Raw genomic sequence first — 21,492 nt, 5'->3', positions numbered from 1 at the left:
GACATGTTTAATCCCGATTTTTTGACAAAATTTCTATCTCAAATCGACACAGCATATAATCAAAGACACTCTTTGAACATTTCATCTATGAATCAAACAAAATGAGATTGCCAGGCTCGACAGCAAAGACAGCCTCACATGGAAGGGAATAACATTAAAAGACAATTCTACAATTATCAGATGTAGCCATGATTTATTTATCATTACAGGCAGCTTTGGAGAAGCAGGCAGCTGTTAAGCAACGCAGGCAGCAGCTGAGAGAAAATGTTGTGGAGATTCTTTTTCTTTTTTTAAAAAGCATGCGAGAGCTCCTGGTGTTCGGGCTGTTTGTTGTGCCAGTTTGAGACTAATTATGATCTTCATCTGAGGTGAGTACGGAACAAATCAGAATATGAGATAAGAAAAAAATTTAATTAGAACATAATTAGCTCGCCATACAATCCTCAGCATCACTCATCTGGATTTACAAGCAGTTCACCTTCTGCCTTTTTTTTTTTTTTTTTTCCCACCTTATACTCTGACTCCTCCTCTCTGTAGGTGCTGCTGGAAGGCTGCTGTACAGTGCTTGGCAGACCTGACAGCTGAGTGTTGAAAAGTGGTCTCCAAGGGGCCACACAGACACCACAAGACTGGGTGTGTGTTGGGCTCTGGATGGGGAAGCAGCCCCACTCAGGACTGGATGCGGTACCCAGCGTCTCTGCCCATCAGGGGAGAATAGGCCCTTCTTTCTGCTTGGCAGCTTTGGCACTGAGAAATTGCCCATAATCACCCAGATAGCAGACTTTTGTCATCCTAACTGCGAGTAGGAAACAGAAGGAAGGTAGATTCATGTTGGGTAAACTACCATTGGATAATGGTTGTTCGAACAATATCCGGCTCAGGAGCGAGAATCTATCAAAACATATTGATCCTGGAACAAGAGAATTGGGTATGGCATGCGGAGCGCCTTTGTTTCTGAAAAGTGTTGGCTTCACAGAGACTGTACTGACAGCATTAATATATTAGATGGTGACTGTTGAGAGCCGCCTGCTGAGGCTCAGACTGGAACCGCTGCCTGCTCAAGATGCCTCTCCCTTTTGTGTTGATTTCTTATCTATTACCAAAATAGTAGCTTTGGCCACTGAGGGTATGTGTAATCAGAAAAGTGCTTTTAATTAAGCTCATTTTTTTTAAAATTTATTTCCCCATACAGCAGATTAAATCTCACTGGGGATTTCTCACTCTGCAAACCTGCCAGACAAAACTGAACGTCTCATGTTTCCTCTTTTGTCTATGCTGATGAGGCTTGACTGTCATTGAGTAACACAGAGTGCAGGGAGAATGGCCTTATTAAAGGAGGGAGGAGGAAACCTGATGCTCTGAGTGAGTGAGTGAGTGAGTGAGTGTGTGTGTGTGTGTGTGTGTGTGTGTGTGTGTGTGTGTGTGTGTGTGTGTGTGTGTGTGTGTGTGTGTGTGTGTGTGTGTGTGTGTGTGTGTGTGTGTGTGTGTGTGTGTGTGTGTGTGTGTGTGTGTGAGTGTGTGTGTGTTGAGCGGTGACATTGAGCAACACTAATGAGATAGCTGTTCATTAAACATCGCCGAGCCACCAGGCCAATAAATCCAATCATATAGGACAACGCCTGATTGAGCTATTAACAAGGCTGCAGGCTCGGCCTCTTTGTTCCCCAGCTTGTTTTGACAAGGCCTGTATTGTCAGCTCATTACTGCCACAACTCAATAACATCTGAAGATGATGTGTGATGACTAAATACTTTACAACTTCACATTTTAGCTGAAAAGGACTCAGGGGATTTATGCATTTTTATGTGTTTCACTCACCACACGCACTAAATAAATATGCATGTCAGCAGAATAATGAGGTAAGTTCATAACTTTCATGGAAACATCTTTATCTCACTGAAATTATGTCTGTAATTGGAGAAAAAGAAACTAGAGTTGAGTTTGTTGTCAAGCTTTCAAATTAATTTTAGGATGTACACAACTTAGTCTGGCGTCTTTGAGCGTTTGAATCATGCACACGTTCCACAACAGGTGACCAGAGAGACGGATTCAAGGTGGTGTATTAAAAAAAAAAGAAAAAAAAAGAACAGAATGGCTAGTGGTGGCAGAGAAACAAAAAACAAATACAAGTCAAGTCAAATATTAGTGATACGGAGGGCTGTTAAAGTAGTAAAAACCAATCAAAATACACTATGAAGAAAATGGGGTAACCAATGGAAACCCAACAAGAGATCATGTTCCTGGAGACTCGCAGCCTTTCTTTGGCTGATTCTACAAAGTAAAACCCCATGAATGCAAAAAATATCACATTCAGGTGCAAAAAGAATCTAATTATTTGTGCAAAGGTCCTAAAAATGTAATTTCCCGATCAGCTGCTAACTAAAAAATGGGATCTTCCACGAACTCAGTTTTTTTGTCAAAGGTTTTAGTTGTTTCTATTTTTCCTTCCTTCTCTGTGCTTTTCTCAATGTTAAAATGGGCATTTGTGGAAAAAAAAAAAAAAAAAGGTGATGTCATACATACAAAGTTTGCAATATTAGAATTTGACAAGTTGTTTTTTTTGCTGGTCACTGTCAGTCAAATGTGATCAAACCACACCCACTTGGTCGCGATGGAGTTGTTCCAATGGTAAGTGTTTAACTTTTACTAAATAATACTTAAAGATGTTTTTTAATGTTGGATGTTGCTTGTATAGTTAAGTCTATTTAGAATATTTGATGATTTTAGTTTGACAGGCAATCAGGCGATCATCATTGGATTCTTTTTGCATGCTTGACAACACACATCCTGACACTATTTCATAAAAAGCCTGAAATAAAAAGAGTGCAAACTCTTTCGTCTTTTGTTTGCCCAACATCTTATCAGTTTTATTTGAATTAACTGCTCTCCAAACCTACGTCAGTTTGATGAGAAACAGACCAATTAATGTGAACTATGCACCGTATAAATGTCTCAAACTATTAACATTATCAAGGTGATGAATTTGTCGTTGATAACACATGCAGTTCACGGAATTTCCTTCTCCTCTCACTCACCTGTGGACCCATTGGATATCCTGGGTGACAGTGGCCCAGCTGACTCTGCTCAGATGGGCTGCTGCTGGCATCAGACTGAACCGATCCGTCACGAGCTCCTGAAAGAGAAACAGGCAGAGATCCATTTAGAAAGGCAGATGGAAAAAAGAGAAAGCAAAGATCCCACCTGAGATGGGCTCAGACGGTATAAGTAGATAAACGGACTACGCTGTGATACTACAACACGGAGTGTCGTACGGAGCAGAGGAGGGCAGCTGCGAGAGGGGAGGGGAGGGAATTTGTATTTAAGTGCTTTATCAATAACCGCTGTAGCAGTGAATAAATTACCAACCAGCGGAGAGGCTCATTGACGGGGATGATGCATACTGGCGGGTCCCCGATGGCCTAGATTACGGCTGAGAGATGGAGCTCCACCACAAACGGCGGGGCCATATTATTCAGCCATTTACATCACTGAGTATCAGTCATCTGAACCCCCCTCCCCGGCGCTCTGAGCCTGCAGCTATGAGACACAATTAGACCTGTTTGCTATGAGGGCAGAGTGGAGCAGAGCAGACAGGGACATGATAATAAGCTTGCTGATGGCTGCGGGGAAAATAAAGGGCACTGGCGTTTGGTTATCAGAGCAATCCCTATCTCACTGAATCTCTCAGCAGTTCGGACTCGTCTGAAAGGTCCGACAGGCTGATGCGGCCCTCAACCCTTGACCTCCGTGATACAGAGTTCACGTGATGCCTCACTGATGACTCAAAATCTTCTGAATCCGAGGGAATTCAATGTGAAGAGCCCTCGATTTCGACGTGATCCAAAACAACAGCTTTGAGAACAGGAAAAAATGTCTGATACCGGTGACCCCGCAGTAACATTCAGGTTGATTTCCAGCAAGTAGTTTTTTTTTTTAAATAATTGTTCACACTCCAAACAAGGCAAAACCCACAAAGCAACCTTGCATTGATTTTCGTGACAAGACTTCAAATAAAAGAGTAAAAAACAAGGTGAAGTAGTTTCGTGGTTCAGAGGATTATTGTCTTCTGAATAAGTTGCTTAAGGTGAGGGTTTAGTGCTGGAGAAACGAAATCTTGCCAAACTACGTTCAATTATAAACAAGGTCCCTCCCTGTCTTACAGACACTGTCAATACAGTTGAAATCTACTTATCTTCAGGCCTGATTCGGGCCTTTTATTGATGTTTTACAACGTTAGCCTTAACCTGGGTGAACAAAAGTCTGACAACCTTCAAGCACTTATCCAACGCATCCAAGCTTTTTCTTATTTGAAGACATCTTTGTTAAGTGATCGGTTTTGTGGATTATTTTCACTGTAATACATTTTGAGGAAAGAAATGTCATCACTGTGACATCTTATTCTGTGTTTTTTCTCCTCTGATTGAATTATAAATTTCAGAAAAGTACCCTTTTTTTAGTCAACAAATCACCCTGTCCATACTGTTAATTAGTGAGCTAGAAACGTTGTTTTTGCCTCACTTGATTAGTTCAAAGGGTCTACAAATCTTTTGTCTACATTTGCCTCCTACTGTCAGCGAAGGTTTGTGTACATGAGAACATAATTTTCTGCAAAAGTTAACTCCGTTTCGATTATTTCACTTCTGCATTGTTTTGTTTTTGTCTCATCTCGTTGGCTTGACGTAGGCCGTGCGCCGTTGGACAAACGTGACGACACCTGCTTCTATGCACCAATCAGGATTCAGCAACACTTCAGTACAGTTATATATAGTTGGTGGGACGCCTGCTGGTGTTACTAATCAATTCTTAACAACCCACGTCCAATCTGTCCCGATGAAGCAGATCAGCTCGGTTTTTCTGTGTGATTCTACAAATATTTACTTTGTTGGAATGTTTATTCTGAACTAGATGTTGGTTATTTAGTCACAAATGTGTTTTCAGGGGCTTTATAAGTCAAATTATTTAATTGATCCTTGCATGCTACAGTGTATAAAACAATTTGACTGACAATTTATGGTAATTATGAGCATTAAATGTACCTTAAAGAAAAGACAACATTTGGTGAATGAACCTATTTTGTTCTATTCTCTCCAAAAATAAAGTTGTAAACTTATTTTTTTTGATTAAGATATTCAATGTAAATGCTTTAAATGTGTGCTTGAGACTCTCATTATTAATTGTTACAAAGTCAATTTACAGGCACAGTGAAACTGACTTTCTTATTTTAAAAGATGTGATCACTGTACAAAAAGTTATTGTGCCATCTGTAATGTAATAACAGATTACGCTGCTTTGAATGTAAGATACAAAAACCCTGAGAAAAAGTAAACAGAGCATCTCTTTGAATGTACTGTCTACCTCATACAACAACTCTTCCCCTGAATAAAATGGCTTTTTTTGATGAAATCAAGCCGACCATGTGGAAATGCCTTTGAAGGCCACAAAACCTTGTTAAACCGCACAATGTTGGCAATGAATTAAAACATTTTTTTAATCACATTTCCACTCCAAGATCGATTTTCTTAAATGGAATATCACAGCTTCTAAATAAATAATAAATCCCCGACGCATTGTGTCTTTTTATTCATGGTTGAAAAGGTTTGTTTTTTGTTAAACATACAGAGCATGCAGTAGTTTCTAGCCCTTTTATAAAAGCCTCATACAAAACGTACTATTCTATAGCATTGCCAGCAAGAACTCATTGCCTGTCAAGTATATTTATGCAGTGCATTTTAAACTCCCCTACGCCAACTAAAATCATTTCATCTTTGCATAAAATCCAAATAATTGGTCAATGGCATGACCTAACAAATGAACCTCAAGCATTTGATGGTTTGATGTGAAAGCCCAAGGGGGAAGCCTGCTTTTCTAGCTGGTTTCTACCTCTGGCTGGCTGGCCCTGCTCCTCGATAAAGGTCCACATCCTCTCGCTTATCAACCTCGCAACGCAGTGGTTATTTTGACAAGCCAGTCTCTTTTCACCAATTATTTCACCCATTACAGATCACGTTGCACCCAGCCCCACCCTGTGTACCCAGTGTCTAGAATTAAGATCAATCTGAACCTGCAGGAAATGCTCTGTGGCTGGAACTGAGTCAATATAAAACAAGGGATAAAGTCCAATATCATCAGAATCTGCTGCTTAATTTCACTTTTATTTTGAAAAGCCGAGAGTAGATTCTATAAAACCAAACATTTTTGCACTGGATTTCATCAACGGTATTGTCTCTAAGCAGTTAATTCTCAGTCTGGATGTTATCAAATTAAAGCAATTTCTTTCCACCAGACTTGAAACAGTCCTATTTTCATTTACTGTATCTCAAACTTTCCAACCATCTCAAAGGCAGTTCTCTGCACGCAGCTGCCACACTGTGATAACAATAATAAAGCCAGCAGTGCTACTGAGCAACTTTTATGCCAGCGAATTATCCAATTACCATCATAACAAAGCCAATTAGCTAAATAAGGATATTCGACTAATAATAAAAGAGGGAGACGTTATAAAACCATCAATAAGCTCCAGACAGTATGGCTGATGACTGTAGTTAAGTTATTGGTTGTGAATAATGTATTCTATCTGATAAACAGCGAGGGAGACTCACTGAATAACGATTCCTTGATGCCTTTTCATTGCATCATTTCACAATAACTTAGAAAGCCTCATCCCCTTGCAAATATCTGTAACGTTAACATGTTTATGGCAGGAGAAGAAATCGATAATAAATAAATACACATGCACATCTTCCCCCAAAGGATTTGTGTAATTTCTTTAACTAAATTAAATAGCTGACAGGAGAAATACCCGGGGAGTCAATCTTCAAATTTTTTTTTTATTGCTAGAATCTTTTGCTTCTCTTTTCTTTAAGAAAAATAAAATGTACTTATGCAATGTGACTGATTCTTAAATGGATTTCCAGATGGAGATTAATACTGCATCCAGAGGGAGGAAGAAAAGAAAATATCTCGAGCCAACCTTTACTGAAAAGAAAGTCCTTTGATGCCGTGATTATACACAGGTCACACAATGGATAAAATGGAATGAATGGATGTATTGATGTGAGCGAAGATGAAAGAAGAGACCAAACGAATGAAAGAGCAGGTGACGCACATTCAACATAGCTTTACATATAGGACATTCAGGGTACATCTCTGTTTTGTTTTTTGTTTTTTTACATTTCCTGAGGAGTTTAATTGCTGTGATAACAACACAAGTGCCCATAAATCAAAACTTTATTCTGAATAACAAAAGCACCTTTTAGCCAAGAAATGTGCATACATATAAGTTTTCACGGCCTTGACTTCTTATATACAACAAGTCTTATTAACTCCAAACTCATACTGGCAGTGACATGATGACATTTCGACTGCAAATTAAATTCTTTTTTATGTAGGGGAAATAATTGTATTTATTATAGGGCACAGGGTGCATTTTGATGTGACTTATGTCATGGAAATATTGCCAATATCCACCACTATATAAATTGTCTTTCATTGATCATCAAAGTGGCCACTGGAGAGCGACTTTTAAAGCCACACAAGGCAGTAGGCCTCTCTGGGCTGTGTGCGCGAGTGGGACACTGTGTGTGTGTGTGTGTGTCTGTGTTTGTGTTGGGGGAGATGGGAAGAGGGAGGAGGGGGGCAAAGAGCTATATTTATTTGACTTCATTCGGCCTGTCTTAATGCAGGGTGCCCCAAGGACTGCACCACAAAACAATTAGCCTGGATTTCATAAAGCAATCAGCATGCCACCTTGTCTAATGCAACCGCTTCATACATTGACAGTCTGTATAAAATGGGTGTTATTGAAAGCTTTGTGTTCGTGTTAGCTTTCGCCTCAGTGCATTTATGAATCAATTTTTGCCCATAAAAGAAGCTTTAACACTTAAGCTATTTTAGTGGGAATGCATTATGTAAGTTGTCAAATGTACGAGAGAGGCCTGGTAACGATTCAGGCTATTCAGAACGAACAGCCAACCCCCGTTTTTATAACGGTCTTTTTGAAAACGTCTGGCTGAGTGCATGTGCTCACTATTAAGATGCTGTCAATCATTTCCCCCACTGAAATCGAATCTATGGAAAATAATTTCTCATTTAAAAAAGACTGAAGATTAGAAACTTAATTACATCTTTAATTGTTTACTGAGGGGGAATTATTGCAGCATTAATTACAGAGCGAAAACATGCAAAATGATAATATGATTTTCATCACTGAAAGAGTGCTGTGCTGTTGATTCGGGGCGTTTACGTTGGACAGGGATCTGTTGGAGCATAAAGGATGGGCCCAGATAGACAACAAGCCACATCATACACAAGGTTTAATTCCATCAATACACAACCAATTATCCCAGATTGTCTGACCATTGATTTTGTCAATAGCACTTGGACAGTTGATGTGGCTTTGCACAGAGCTGAGAGACAGACAATTTCACTTTCCCTTTTCTACCTCAAGCGGCATGGAATAAAAACTGAAAAGTTGTGTTGCACACGAATCGTGGCTGTATAGAAGCCAATAATACGCAGTGTGAGCTTTATAGTGATTTACTTAACTCCTCGTAGAATGCAAGAGAGCCAAAATCACCAGTGATTTAGCTCAGTGTTTCATTACTCCCACCAAAGCCCTCAACAATAACACAGGGCATAATCTGCTGCCAATAACTCCAGGTGCTCTTAGTCAGATGGCTCCCTCTGGACCTGCAGAGAAGTAATACTCTGTTTAGAGGCCGGGGTGGAGAAGCTGCTAGGGATAGGTCAATAGTGTTTCAGGGGAGAGAAAATCACCAGAGACTGACTTTTGAGTGTCTGCCTGTAACACTATTACCTACATTATGGCTACCGCTGCTGCTAGGAGAGCTGTCATTTCCTTAATTAAGAGCACGGCGAGGGGGCGAAAAGGAGAAGAGGCCACGGCAATCTCTCCGGGCCTCCAACATTAAAGGCTGATTCCTCATCGCGCAAGGGCGGAGACCTTACAGGGGGAGGGAAAATCTATCTCATTCATTATTCTGGCACAAAGTGGAATTATGGAGTTAGGGAATTACATAGGAGGTGGTGCTGTGGAGTGTGCCGAACAGAAAGGATTTTACACCTCAGCAGTTCTGCGACTATTTCTGAGGTGATTGTTAAGCCACGAGAAGGGAAGGAGGGAAGACTCAGAGGACAGGCGGAGAAGAAGGAGAAGAACAAGGACAGGCTAAGAGGAAATGGAGGCGATGGCGCAATAGGCGTCTCCGCCAATAGGCGCCTTTAAATGTAAACAAGAGAAAATAGTGCACTTCAGTTTGTAGAAAAAAAAAGCCTCCAGATTCTGATGAACGGATGGGAAATCTGCATGCAAACGGTGCTTAAAGTAGTGAGGTGTCCTGGTGCTCCGACACTTAAGCTCTCACTCGTGGCCACAGGTCTCCACCGAAAGGCTCTCTGACATGAGAGTGCTCTGCTCCAGCTCTTACCTGTCCCTCCCCTGATGCTGGAGTGGAGATGGAAGGAGCACAAGCACAAGAGGGACCAGAGGGAGGTAAATTGGCGAGAAGAGGCAATGCCCATTTCAAAGGTCAAGAAGGAGAGATGGTGTGATGGGAAGAGGAAGATGGAAAAGGGGACAGCAGGAGGAGGATGATGATGAGGAGGAGGAGGAGGAGGAAGAGGAGGAAGAGAAGGGGGGAAAAAAGGGCTTTTGTGTTGCATCCTCACAGGGGACTTGGGACACTTTCCACATGAGCACATCTGTTATGGAGCGTCCTCCTTCATTCCCAAAGCAATGTCAACCTGATTAGCTCAGGGTTGAAGGAGGCAAATAACAATCCAAATTATTCTTCATCCTTTTACGGCCATCAGTGAAGGTCTGACACAGAGATGAAGACTAGCTTTAGAGAGCTGTAAGCCTTTTAGGAGATGCCTGCTTCACTATGGCTCCACCTCCTAAATTACTTAAATGATATTTGCTGTAAATAGGATTCTGCTGCCTGCAGCCTGCAACCCTGTGATGAAAAAAAAGCCTTCCTCTCACTCCGTGTCATACATCTCTACTTTGACTGCGTGGAAACCCACAGCCCTGATGACTAAAGCTGAAAACTGAGGGTTTTCAGCTTTTCTTTTTTTTTAAATCGTGTAAATATATTTGCAATTTGGACTATTGAACCTTTATGTCATGGAAATTAGCAATTTTTTTTCACTATTTTCTGTTGTTTTAAAAGACCAATAAACCATACACTTGACTGATTAACTAGCAGATTAATTATTGATGAAAACACTTGTTTAGCTACAGCCCTACTTGTACTTTAAGAAACGAAAGGACAGATTCAAATGTCACTGAGCTCTATAGTTTGTAATGTTAAATAATCTCTGCTTGTGAATGCTTTTCTTTGTTATAAAGAACTGTAAACTTTAATATATTTTAGTTTAGGGCTGCTGGATCAAATAAGCAATCTGAAGATACCATCTTAGGTTCTGTTAAAGTGAATTGGCTATTTCTCAGGCATTTTATAGAATTATTGATCAAGAATGGCAGAAATCACTACTTACATCCCTAATGAGCTTCAAACTTCTATCTTCAAATTGTAAATCAGGTTAAAAACAGCATCTCCTCAGATCTGGAGTTGCATCTGGTCAACTGCAGGACATTTAGAAGTAGCCGGTGGGGTGTGAGGACAGTCCAGCGTGTGTGTTTGTGTGTGTGCATGTGGGGGGCTAGACACCCACATGTCATGCCTGACACATCAGCCTCGGGCCCCCGGGCCATCCAGCACTAATGCTGCCTATGTCCCACTTTCTACCCTTTGCCCCTCAAACGCCCACCCCCCCTCACCCGTTCCTTCTGTCATAGAGGTATAATAACAATGGATCACAGCCGTGCTGCAGCACAGGCTCAATCACTGTAAGATAACATCAGGTGATACAGGCTGCACGGGAGTATATCTTACCTCCACTGAACCCGAGCTAAACGCAGTTTACCTAGGAATAAGCTTATCTTGAAAAAGTGCTGTATTAGTTACTTGCTGTTTTCCCATGTTGTGGTTATATTTGCAGAGCTGAGTGGGTACAGGTGGAAACAAGCAAATAATCATGTAGCTAAAAGACACCCCACCCCAACACTCCCAGCACATTATTCTGGTGGAGGAGACAAATAGTGGAAGGAGGGACGTCAGGAAATAGTATTGCTTTGAAGCCCATAACTCTATTCTGGAGAAAAGAGGCATCACAGTGTTATTCCACATCCTCAGATATAAAGGGAAAAAACATAATAACTTCTCGATAGCCTGGATCTCCACTGCCCTATACCAGCTCTCCCCCCTTCGCCCGCCCACACCCCTGCCTCATCCACCGTACACCCACTTCTGCTGCCTCAATCTTTGGTTTCAAAGGAAGCGAATCAGCCAGAAGGACAGAAGGTTATGCATTAGTACTGGTCATTGCTCAAAGAGCGAGCGTTATAAATAATAAAGGCTTGTGAAGGACACAAGGGCTGTGGGATGCATCTCTGGTTCACGCCACACAAGTCAAAGACAAGACTGTAATTTCTATTCAGAAAATGTGACCCTTGCAGCTTCAATTACATCTCAATAACACCAACCGTGTCCGTGCCAGGAGATGTGATGCCTCTTTGTTAGCTCTACATGAAAGGCTTGTTGATATTGGTTATGGAGTGTGCGCTACATGTACGTTTTTTTTGAAAATTATTTCCTAACTTAAAGACAGTGTATTACTCAAATAAATACAAACTGAAATTCAATTTATTTTCTCCACCTACAGGACTTGTGAGGCGCTTTCCTTTGGAACTCTTTCTAGTCAAGGCAAAAATAATCTTTAGACATACAAACAATGAATTCGATTGTCAGTCATTTTGAAGTTCTATGTGTTGCTCAAAGTCATTTCTGCATAAACAAGCATGCGTGAAACCTGATGACCTTTGCTGCTGTTAGTAACGAAAACAAGGAGTCCGCCTGGTTCTCATCCTCTCTCTCCCTGTCCTCCATGCCACGCAGTGATTGTGTTGCCGTAGCCATGGGCACTGCGGGCACATTAACAAATGTATTACATCTGCTTTATAGGCATGCATTAAGCTTGTTTTCAAGTTTGCGCAGACAGCAGAAATCCCCATAATGAGATCCACCTCCTGGGGAGAGACTTGTTCCCCCTCCGTCTCCTTTATCCACTTTTATTTACTCAGCGTGGCTCATTCAGTACTGGGTTTGCGCCACTTTATTACTTAACCTCGCCACACAACATTACGAGGCTCTTTGCATCAGCAAGCAGCCTATCCCACCATGCATCCTGCTCACTAAGCTGATTACACAAAAATAATAAGAACTTGTGCCTCAAGCGGTGTGTGTTTGTGCGTGTCTCTTTGTGTGATTGCACGTGTATATGACGGAGAATTTTGCATGAGAGACAGACGTTTTTTTCCCCCAATGGACAATGTGTGAATAGCACCAAGTATGTTAATATGCAAGAAATTAGTAAAAAAATTACTGTTTTGCACCAAGGAGGAAATAATGGTTACCAACTAAAAACTTAAAAAAGAAAATATTTTACTTTTCTGATGTGTTTTCTAGGTATTTCTCCATCAACAGGACACTCTAAAAAAATAATAAATAAAAAAGTAACTTCATAAAGTACCTGTACCAGAATTACGAAACAACACATTTAACCTCAAAATATCTGATGCTAAGAATAAAAAAATGCCAGATGAAACTTGTTCAAAGCTACATTTAAGAAGAAGTACTGCAACTTTATCAATGATGCAACTGCATTACATGTTGAATAGCCAAGATTAAATTAATTTTAGTAGTCCTGTGTGCAATCTGATCGTAAATGAAGCCTGAACAAACATGAAAGCAAAGTGCAGCATTACAGCAGATGCGCCATCCGGGGTGGACTTTTTGTTCTGAATGACCTCCAATTGCAGGAATCAATGAAGATTCATTTTGCTCTTTTGGGGAGGGGGGTCTCTAGGTGACCTTTGTGAAAATGTTCCACCATTTTGGCAGAATCCGTATAAGTGCAGACCATTTCATGTAGACAGTAAGTGTATGAAATGAGTGCTCCTGTCGTTCCAGCCTGGCTCTCTTTGACAGCATGATGATAGAAGCGTCACATCCTTGGAAGAGTAAATGCAAACTGACAAGAGATGAGCCTTTGGTTGCTGAATATAATACGGAATTGTGCTTTGAGTGTCTTATTATCTTGTCTGTTGATGTCTGAAAGGGGGAGATTTGCTTGAGAAGAGAAGACAGAAACTGTACGCATCCAACACCATCTCGTCCTTTAAAAAAAAAAAAAAAAAAAAAAAAAAAAGGAATTGCTTGCCCTACTAACCACAGCTTTCCCACCTAATGTCCACTTCTACTTGGAATAAATACAAGGCAGCAGGATGTTTGTGGTGCCTCATAGCCCCTGTTACCTGAAGTGGAAGACTATTTGCACAGGCAAGCTTTTAGGAGAAGTACGACCCTTTCACCACAGCAGTAAGCATGTGGTGGGTGGAGACGATGGACAATTTACTGTAGACAAACATGACCGCTACTGTCATTGTCTCCCACTGACTTCTCCTTCTCATACTGCCACAAACTCTTTTTAAAAAGACTATTATGGCACAAACACTCAAGTCTCACATTAACTCTGGGAAAGAAAAGTTGTCTCTAAATATAAGTATGCTCGTATGTCCCATGTTGTCACATCGCAACATAGACACGCAGCGATAATGACATCCAGAAATGTTCATGTGGATGTAAACATCCAGAAAATACACATTTATTACACATTGTGTGCACAAAAACAAGCAACAAGAGATCTTGTACAACATACGTGTTGTTTAGCTGTTGGTAGTCTTTACAGACTATCCTCAAAACTGTTTGAATCATGAATCAAAAGATGCACTTTCAGGCAGCTGTGTTATGAATACAGTGAGTGTGCCTGTGTGTGTGGAATAAAACAGTTCTAACAGCATTTAAGAGCAATTTTTTTCTGTCAGTGATACACTCACATGTAAAATCCAGGAGAGCAAAGTAATTTGTATTTCCTTGAAACTATCTGTGCTGTGTTTTTGGTAATAATCATGTTGGTTTGTGTCTGTCAATCATGAAAGTGGAGCGCTCTGTCAGGGACATTTTTTTCAAAATAAGAGGCGTAAAACAGAACAAAGTGCTAATTTTTCTTTCTTCTGACTGCAAGGAATCAAACCTTCTTCTTCGCCACAATCACAGTAAAGGGCGACAATCTAAATATTGTGGCTTCTGCAAAGAGCTGAACCACATAAAGAAAACCACTGAATAATGTAAGGCCTAGTTTAAAGGCTCATTGCAGAGTTGTTCTCATATCAGTGGCAGTCATGTTTATGATAGACTGGCGAATTTGCAAACTTAACACCATCTCTTTGCAGCCACAAGACTTCACTGCAAACAATTAACAACAATAGGAAAATTCAACAAAGTAGCCAAACCTAAAAATAATCATTCTTGTTCAAAAGGTTTGTTCTATACATTTTGTATCCATTCAAATGCACAAAATAGCTTTAATTGTAATACTCGCCGTTTTTGTAAAAAAAAAAAAAAATCAATTCATGATCATCGATCATCAGCCCAGCTTCAGCCTTCATGGTCACGTGTTACACTCAGCTGGTTTTGGAGAAGCTTCATAGACTCAACTCATGATACGTAATAAAAACCATCAACTACAGTTAAAATGTCCAAAACATTCACTCAAACGTCACAAAATACCAAACAAATCAATCTGGAGTCAACAAGGAGGCGACCATTCTCAATCCTGTCGAGTATAAAAAAAAATTGAGGGACCAATCACCACCACCACCACCACCACCTCTTCCCCCTTCATTCTGGAAGCATTTAAAGAAAGAAAGATGCTGAGTCTCCCTTCTTCAACACCCCTCACCCCCTCCCCTCCCCATCTCCCCCAGCAGGAGAAACGACCATGCCATGTCTCCTCTCCATTCCCTGACAGGTCATGTGGGCAGCGGTTCCCAAACCGAACCCGCTGCTGGCACAGCCCAGGGCACCGCCACCGGGCAGATAGAAACCATCCCCCCAAAAATTCACTAGTTCCACAGGAGCATCTCCGACGAGCAACATGCAGCCTGACGACAGACCGTCAGCAAAGAGCAGGCAGAAAAAAAAAAAGACACGAAAAATCCTTCATCTCATGCTGCCAGAAATGACTGAAATCATGCATGTTTTTTTCCTGAGTAATATCTCAATGACAAAAGCATATTAAATTAATAGCTTCAAACGTGAAAAATACTGAAGCATTTAATGCCATTTATGTGCACGTGCATGAGAGAAAAAGAGAAACACAAAGCAGCAAGTGAGGAGAGGAGTCAGATCAAAACTGATCAGAAAGGAAGAAAGAAGGACAGACTTGATGCTTATTAAACCAAATTGCAACACTTTTGAGACAAATCCAGCAGTACGCAGTCCTTGTTTAGAAGACTAGCCTCAGGTTATTCTTGAAATAAGGATTTAAAAGACAGCTGAACTCCCACTGATTAGGTTTGAGAGTAATATTTGGCTCTCCCTCCTCCAAATTCTTATTTTATTTCGTTCGCAAATGTTTGGCAAACTCAGTCTATAGGGACTCAACTTTACTTTCTGCCACTTCCCAGGCAACACACGCACACACGCACGCACGCGCGCACACACACACACACACACACACACACACACACACACACACACACACACACACACACACACACACACACACACACACACACACACACGTGTACGCACACGCAGTCACCCATCCTTATATTACATTAACAGCTCTTAGCAAATCCTGACAAACAGAAAATATGCACATTTTACGGCATTATAAATTCGTAACTACTACCACCACCAAAAAAAGAAAAAAAGAAGATACATACAAAAACAGCACAAACACACATACAGTTGGTGAGCACGAACACAAATACACAGACAGATTAACTTCCAGAGATGGAGAAACACACAAACAGACCGTCAGAAGCTGGGAGAGACACCAAAGTTTGAATAAATATTCAAAACCGACATCTGAAGCCATTAAAGAAGGATTTTGTCACTTGTCATCTTGAATCCACATCAAAAAGGGAATAATATGATGATAATATCAAAACTTGACAAAAAGGTTAAATGATAAGCAGATCAGCTTTTTAAGTCCTTCAAATTTGTTTTTCACTGTATTTTGATTGGTCTCTTGTACGAAATATCTTTTTACTGGAATTATACAAATGAAAACAAACTCTTTGAAATAATGTGATATGTGGAGATTTATAAAACTGACAAATAATATGGATGACAAACCATAATATCCCTGACATTAAATAAATGAATTCAAACATGCTAAATCTGCACTTTCCAAAGAGTGCCTTTTGATGTAAATGCAAATATTCTGCTTGTTGTCTCTATAATGAAAGAAACTAAAGAAAAAAAAGTTTGGGGCTAAATTACTTTTTTCATTACAAATTATAATTAGAAAATGTGCTAAATGAGAATTTCTCTCATCATGCTTATCGATTCATAACGAGGCTCACTGATTGAATTGGTCCACATGACTGAAACAGCTCATAATAAAAAAAAAAAACACGTATCTAGACACAAGCAAACTAGTGTCAACACTCAATTAATGAGATAACTGCAACAATAATGAACATGATGATACAGAAAGGGTCTAATTCTGAAGATAAGTTGTGAATTAAATGAGTAAAAATAAATAAATAACTCAGCAATAATTTAAAACCAATAATATATTTAATTTGAGTACAATATGTAGTGTAAAGCATATGAAGGATTTTAATTTCACTCAGCACTAAGTTACAAATTAAATGTATGATGTGCTGTTAATTCCATAAATGTTTAAATGATAAATATATTTGAATTAAAGGGAAAACTACATAACATTACCAGACACTAACATGGCTGTGAAGGTGGGACTCTTAGCAAAATATCCTGACAGATGAAAAACAAATTTTACAGATCAGTTAAACTTTTGAATACATTTTATATAAAGGAGACTCATAGAAAGCTGCAGCCACAAAATGCACAATATTTAAAAAGTGTCAAACTTAAAGAGAAATCCACATTTAAGACTGACGGTACAATAAAAATGTACTGTAACTTAATTATTTGGACTGTCAATACACCTGCAACTGATGCAATATAAATAAACAGTTTTTCTACGAATCTGAAGTCTGCAGGTGGATGAAACCTGCAAACTCTAATTTCAACGTGATCATATGAAAGAGCCAAACACTTACTTGCTCATTGCTACACTTAGTTTGACACTGGTGACACCTGTCCCAGCACAGGAAGACCCGTTTCCAACCTCACCGCTGCCAGAACCAAACCTCAGCCGGGAGACTCGCGCAGGAGAAAGGGGACGGACGCGAGGTGCGAGCCGACTTACCGTAAAGCTTGTTGGGAGTGCCCTCTCCGTCCGTGGCCTCGGAGGGCAGGAGCAAGGGCTCGTCGTTCAGATCGCTGTCTGGGGTGGCCGCTTTGTCGTCCGCCCGGAGTTCTGCTGCGCTCATGTCGCTGCGCAGGGAGAGCAGCGGCTTGCTCAGCTGCCCTGTAATCATCGGATCCTGGAGGGAGCTGGGAGCCCAGGTGGGAAACAGGGAGGAGGAGGAGGAGGAAAAAAAAAGAGAAAATGCCCCTGGTTAGATGTGCTTCAGCGTCTCACCCTCACCGGCTCCTTCTCTGTGTCTCCACTCACTCTCTCTCTACCCAGCTTCTCCTTTCTATCGCTCACTCATCACTCTCTCTCTCTCTCTCTCTCTCTCTCTCTCTCTCTCTCTCCTGCTCCCTCCCTCTCCAGCTCTCTCTTTTATCTGAGGCTGGTGCTACCCCGTTGATACTGCCGGCTGCTGCCTGGTGAAGAACTGTTACGGATCGCGTGGCTTTACCATTACACCCTGCAGTCTTAAAACGGTGATACATCCATCTCCAAGGGCTCATTACTACCTGACATGTGCCTCATCTTCGGCAAACACTAAGCTGACAGCGGTCTACAAAGAGCTCCACGGGCTGATAAAGAAATGAAATAAATCTAATTCTACATCTAAAGGAGAGATATGAGAGGAAATACACACCACTGATTATATCAATTTTCACATCGCACGGGACACCAAATGAGATCAAAGGTGACATGTCGCAGCACAGAGTGTGACAACGACGAACTTAAGGCCTGATTTAAACGAGAGATGAAGCCACTGACGTTCCCAAATTTGTATCCCAATTATTTTCATTTTTTTTGTCAGCACTTAGAAACACAAATGATCAACATTTACATGACACGATTAATATCTCGGAAGAGAGTAAATAAACAGAACCGTCACGATTTAAAAATGCCCAAAAAATACATTCAAAGATCATTTTATGAGTAGAATTAGAGGTTTAAATACCTCGATCGGGATATTTACAGACAGTGAATATATTACAGTCTACAGATTGTTTTTAATTTTAGGAATACTAAAAGGAAACTTTCTAGAAAAACTTCTCTTACCTAGATAAAGCTCCTGAAGAATAGAGTTAAAAAAAAAAAAAAAAAAAAAAAAAAAAAGTTTGCAGAGTCCAAATGTTGAAATCAGTCAAACAGCAGCTAAAACATGCTACCACAGCAGCGCGGGGACCAGCTAGTGCATGCTTTCTACTGAACCACGAGCAGCCTCTTCAACCTTCCTGTATCTGAATGACCACCACAGGTTCAAGCCTGAGGTTGCTTCCTAAAACGAGCCCCGGAGATGTCACCTCCTCCCTCTCTCTTTCCTTCACGCACACACACGCACACGCACACGTGTACACACACACACACACACACACACACACACACACACACACACGCACACACACTCTGTCCCTCCCTCCCGCTTTCACTCCCTCTGTCTCTTCCCCCTTGTGTCTTCTGACGGGAAAGCTCCTCAGACAGTGTTCACCCCACCTCAGGCTCTGAAGCACAGACACAGAGCAGCAGGACTACGGCCCTCTTTCTTATTTATGAATCAAGTCCAACCTAAATATGTCTCAGCAAAGGACAGGTGACCGGCTCATATAGGGGACAGAACGGGGGTGAGGGTGGAGGGGGTTGGGGGGAGGGGGTGTCTTATCTTGCCACTGCACCCATCGACAGCCCCCCATGTCTATCAGGGTGGTCGATGAATCCCCAACCCGAGGGGCCTTTTTAATGTGCTCATCACGGGAATCTGTCCTCTTTGATATGACACATGATAATCTATGAAAATGTTAATCAATGGAAGTAGTTTAAGCTGTCGTTAAAAAAACGCGTGCCGACTGGTCAATACTCATATCCCTGGTAACAATGTCACTAGTCATCAGGGCTTCATTTGTGGAGCACTTAAATGTGGGACACTGCGCATCAATGCACCTCTCTGCCCGCCGAGGTAAACACATTTTCCCCTCTGTCTGAGCTTGGCCACACTCTGCATGCATTTGGGTCCACCCCCACCTCCTACCTCCTCTCCTTTGAGTTGCCTGATAGGTCCACTGGAGGGCAAAATTAATACCTAATTGAATCTTGCAGTCATCAAAATAATCAATAGTTTTTTATTATTTATTCTTCACAGTCTGTTGACTGTTTGAAAGCTCAGAGGGACAGCAGAGAGCACAGGCAGCCCTGAAATTTCTACCGTTTCACAATGTAATTTTCACTGGGGCATGAGAGTTTGCAAGACCTATAAAAAATGAGAGCAGTGGTTTTTGTTAGGAGGTGTGTGTGTGTGTGTGTGTGTGTGTGTGTGTGTGTGTGGGAGGGGGTCGGGGGGGAGAAAATAAAGGAAAAATGGGAATCTTTGCCCCGGCAGCTACGATGAAAAATAGAATAAACAAGCTACTGACACTTCAGAGAAGGGCAGTGTCCTTTCTGTCCATCCCTCCATCTTTTTCCCTTTCCCCTTTTCTCCTTATTTCATCATATCAGGAGTGTGGCGGTACCTCTCTAATGCTGGCATTTCTCTTCCTGACAGACTCCAAACAAGTGCTGGGAATGAGATCAGAGCTCTAATCTTCCTCTGGCCTCTGAGGCTCCAGGATAAGAGGGCAACACATCTCTCAACATCTTACGAAGCTGTTAATTACTTTCAAACAGCTACCTTTGCCTATTTGCAATCATGCCACCAAATTGGATATTTTCATTAATTTAAGCGGAGGGTGTAATGTAATTTCACATAATGGGATAACTAATCTCATTGTAAAAATACATAATAAAAAAGGGATATTTTAAAAATCACCATAAGAAATTACATTACGGCTTCTCAGCGGTGGATGTGTGACGGATTAGCTTCATTTTTTAAAGTAACCCTCAGACCCCCGATTAAAGCAATAATGTGAGCTTGTGAATGTCTGTGCGTGAGCGGATTGGTGGGAGCAGACGTTGGGGAGAAGGTTTGTCTCGGTTCTTCTCTGCTCGCTCAGTCTGGCCACAGCTCAGGAACAGGTTGCAGAAACAAGAAAAAGCACTTGATGCCCCCCTCACCCCCTCCGCCTCCCGCTCAACAAATACCCCCAGTGGCCGGAGAATCAGTGGAGAGTCCCGGGCGTCATCGGATACCCATGCTAAGAGTCGCGTGAGGGACACTGGGTGAGGGGTTTCAGCTTGTGACAAGAACATTTAAAACTCTTCCGGCTCATGAACATAGAAAAAAAAAATGATTAAAAAAGACTCCTTATAACTCGTAATAATGTTTCATCTTATTCACAGTGAGCTCTGGTAGTTACAGCAGCTATATCGGTGCTTCAGTCCCACATGAAGTTCAAGGATACAAAGACACATCAAATTGAAAACTTGTGCTGGAGGTGAAATAAAGATAACAGCAAGGGCCAAGAGGAAGCTGAAGAGGGTATATAGTTACTTAGCAGAAGAACTGATATGGTCAGTGGATCAATTAATTAGCCAATTAATTTTTTTTTATCAGCAACTGTGTTGATGATTGATTCATCCTTTTGGATAAGCAAGAATAGTAAACCTTTGTTGGTTTCAGGTTTTCAAATTAAATAATTTGATCCTTTTCCTTGTTTTACATAATAGTAAATTGAATATCTGTGGGTATTTGAATAAAACACGCAAGTGGGATGTGGGATATTATAACAGAAAATGTTTCACTATTTTACTGAAATTTCACAGACAAAATGATTAAGTTATCAATTGAGAAAATAACTGGCAAATAATTTGATAATGAAAATGATTGTTAGTGTCAGCCCGACATATCACAAATAAAACTTTCTCACAAAAACTGACTTTGGAACGAGACTGACAAAACTTCAAGGTATTAATAAAAATGTATTTTGGTTTTCTGCTATCTTCCTTAATCTGCTTCACTAGCAGGTGCAATTATCGTAATATCCTGCAGCTCCCCCCCTTTTTTTCCTTTTTAACATTGGATTGTGGAAGAATAAATCAAAGAACAACAGCACACTCAAAAAAACCAAGTGTCTTTTAAGTATGCGTAGGGAGTTATTACGAATGCATTTCATTTGCTCACTTCTCCACCACATA

General features: G+C 40.9%; 2 protein-coding genes across 2 annotated transcripts in view; both read right to left on the bottom strand.

Moving 5' to 3' along the window:
* Positions 1 to 17,653, bottom strand: part of pou6f2 (POU class 6 homeobox 2) — a 66,848-nt gene extending 49,195 nt beyond the window's left edge. Inside the window, exons 1-2 of the mRNA XM_069696374.1 lie at positions 17,389 to 17,653; positions 3,036 to 3,133 (exon numbers count right to left, since the gene is read on the bottom strand). Coding sequence (XP_069552475.1) covers positions 3,036 to 3,133; positions 17,389 to 17,560 — 270 coding nt within the window. The 5' untranslated portion in view covers positions 17,561 to 17,653. The remainder of the gene's footprint in view (positions 1 to 3,035; positions 3,134 to 17,388) is intronic.
* LOC138619713 (transcriptional regulator Myc-like) overlaps positions 1 to 21,492 on the bottom strand; it is a 158,797-nt gene that overhangs the window by 102,351 nt on the left and 34,954 nt on the right. The gene's annotated exons all lie outside the window — the stretch shown is intronic.

This window comes from Brachyistius frenatus, unplaced genomic scaffold (genome assembly GCF_029030835.1).
Source record: "Brachyistius frenatus isolate BFR_SWC_R1_liver_20210118 unplaced genomic scaffold, ASM2903083v1 Contig_21, whole genome shotgun sequence".
Taxonomy (NCBI): Eukaryota; Metazoa; Chordata; class Actinopteri; family Embiotocidae; genus Brachyistius; species Brachyistius frenatus.
Note: the sequence above shows the minus strand (reverse complement) of the source record. Positions and strands in the feature narration are given on the sequence as shown.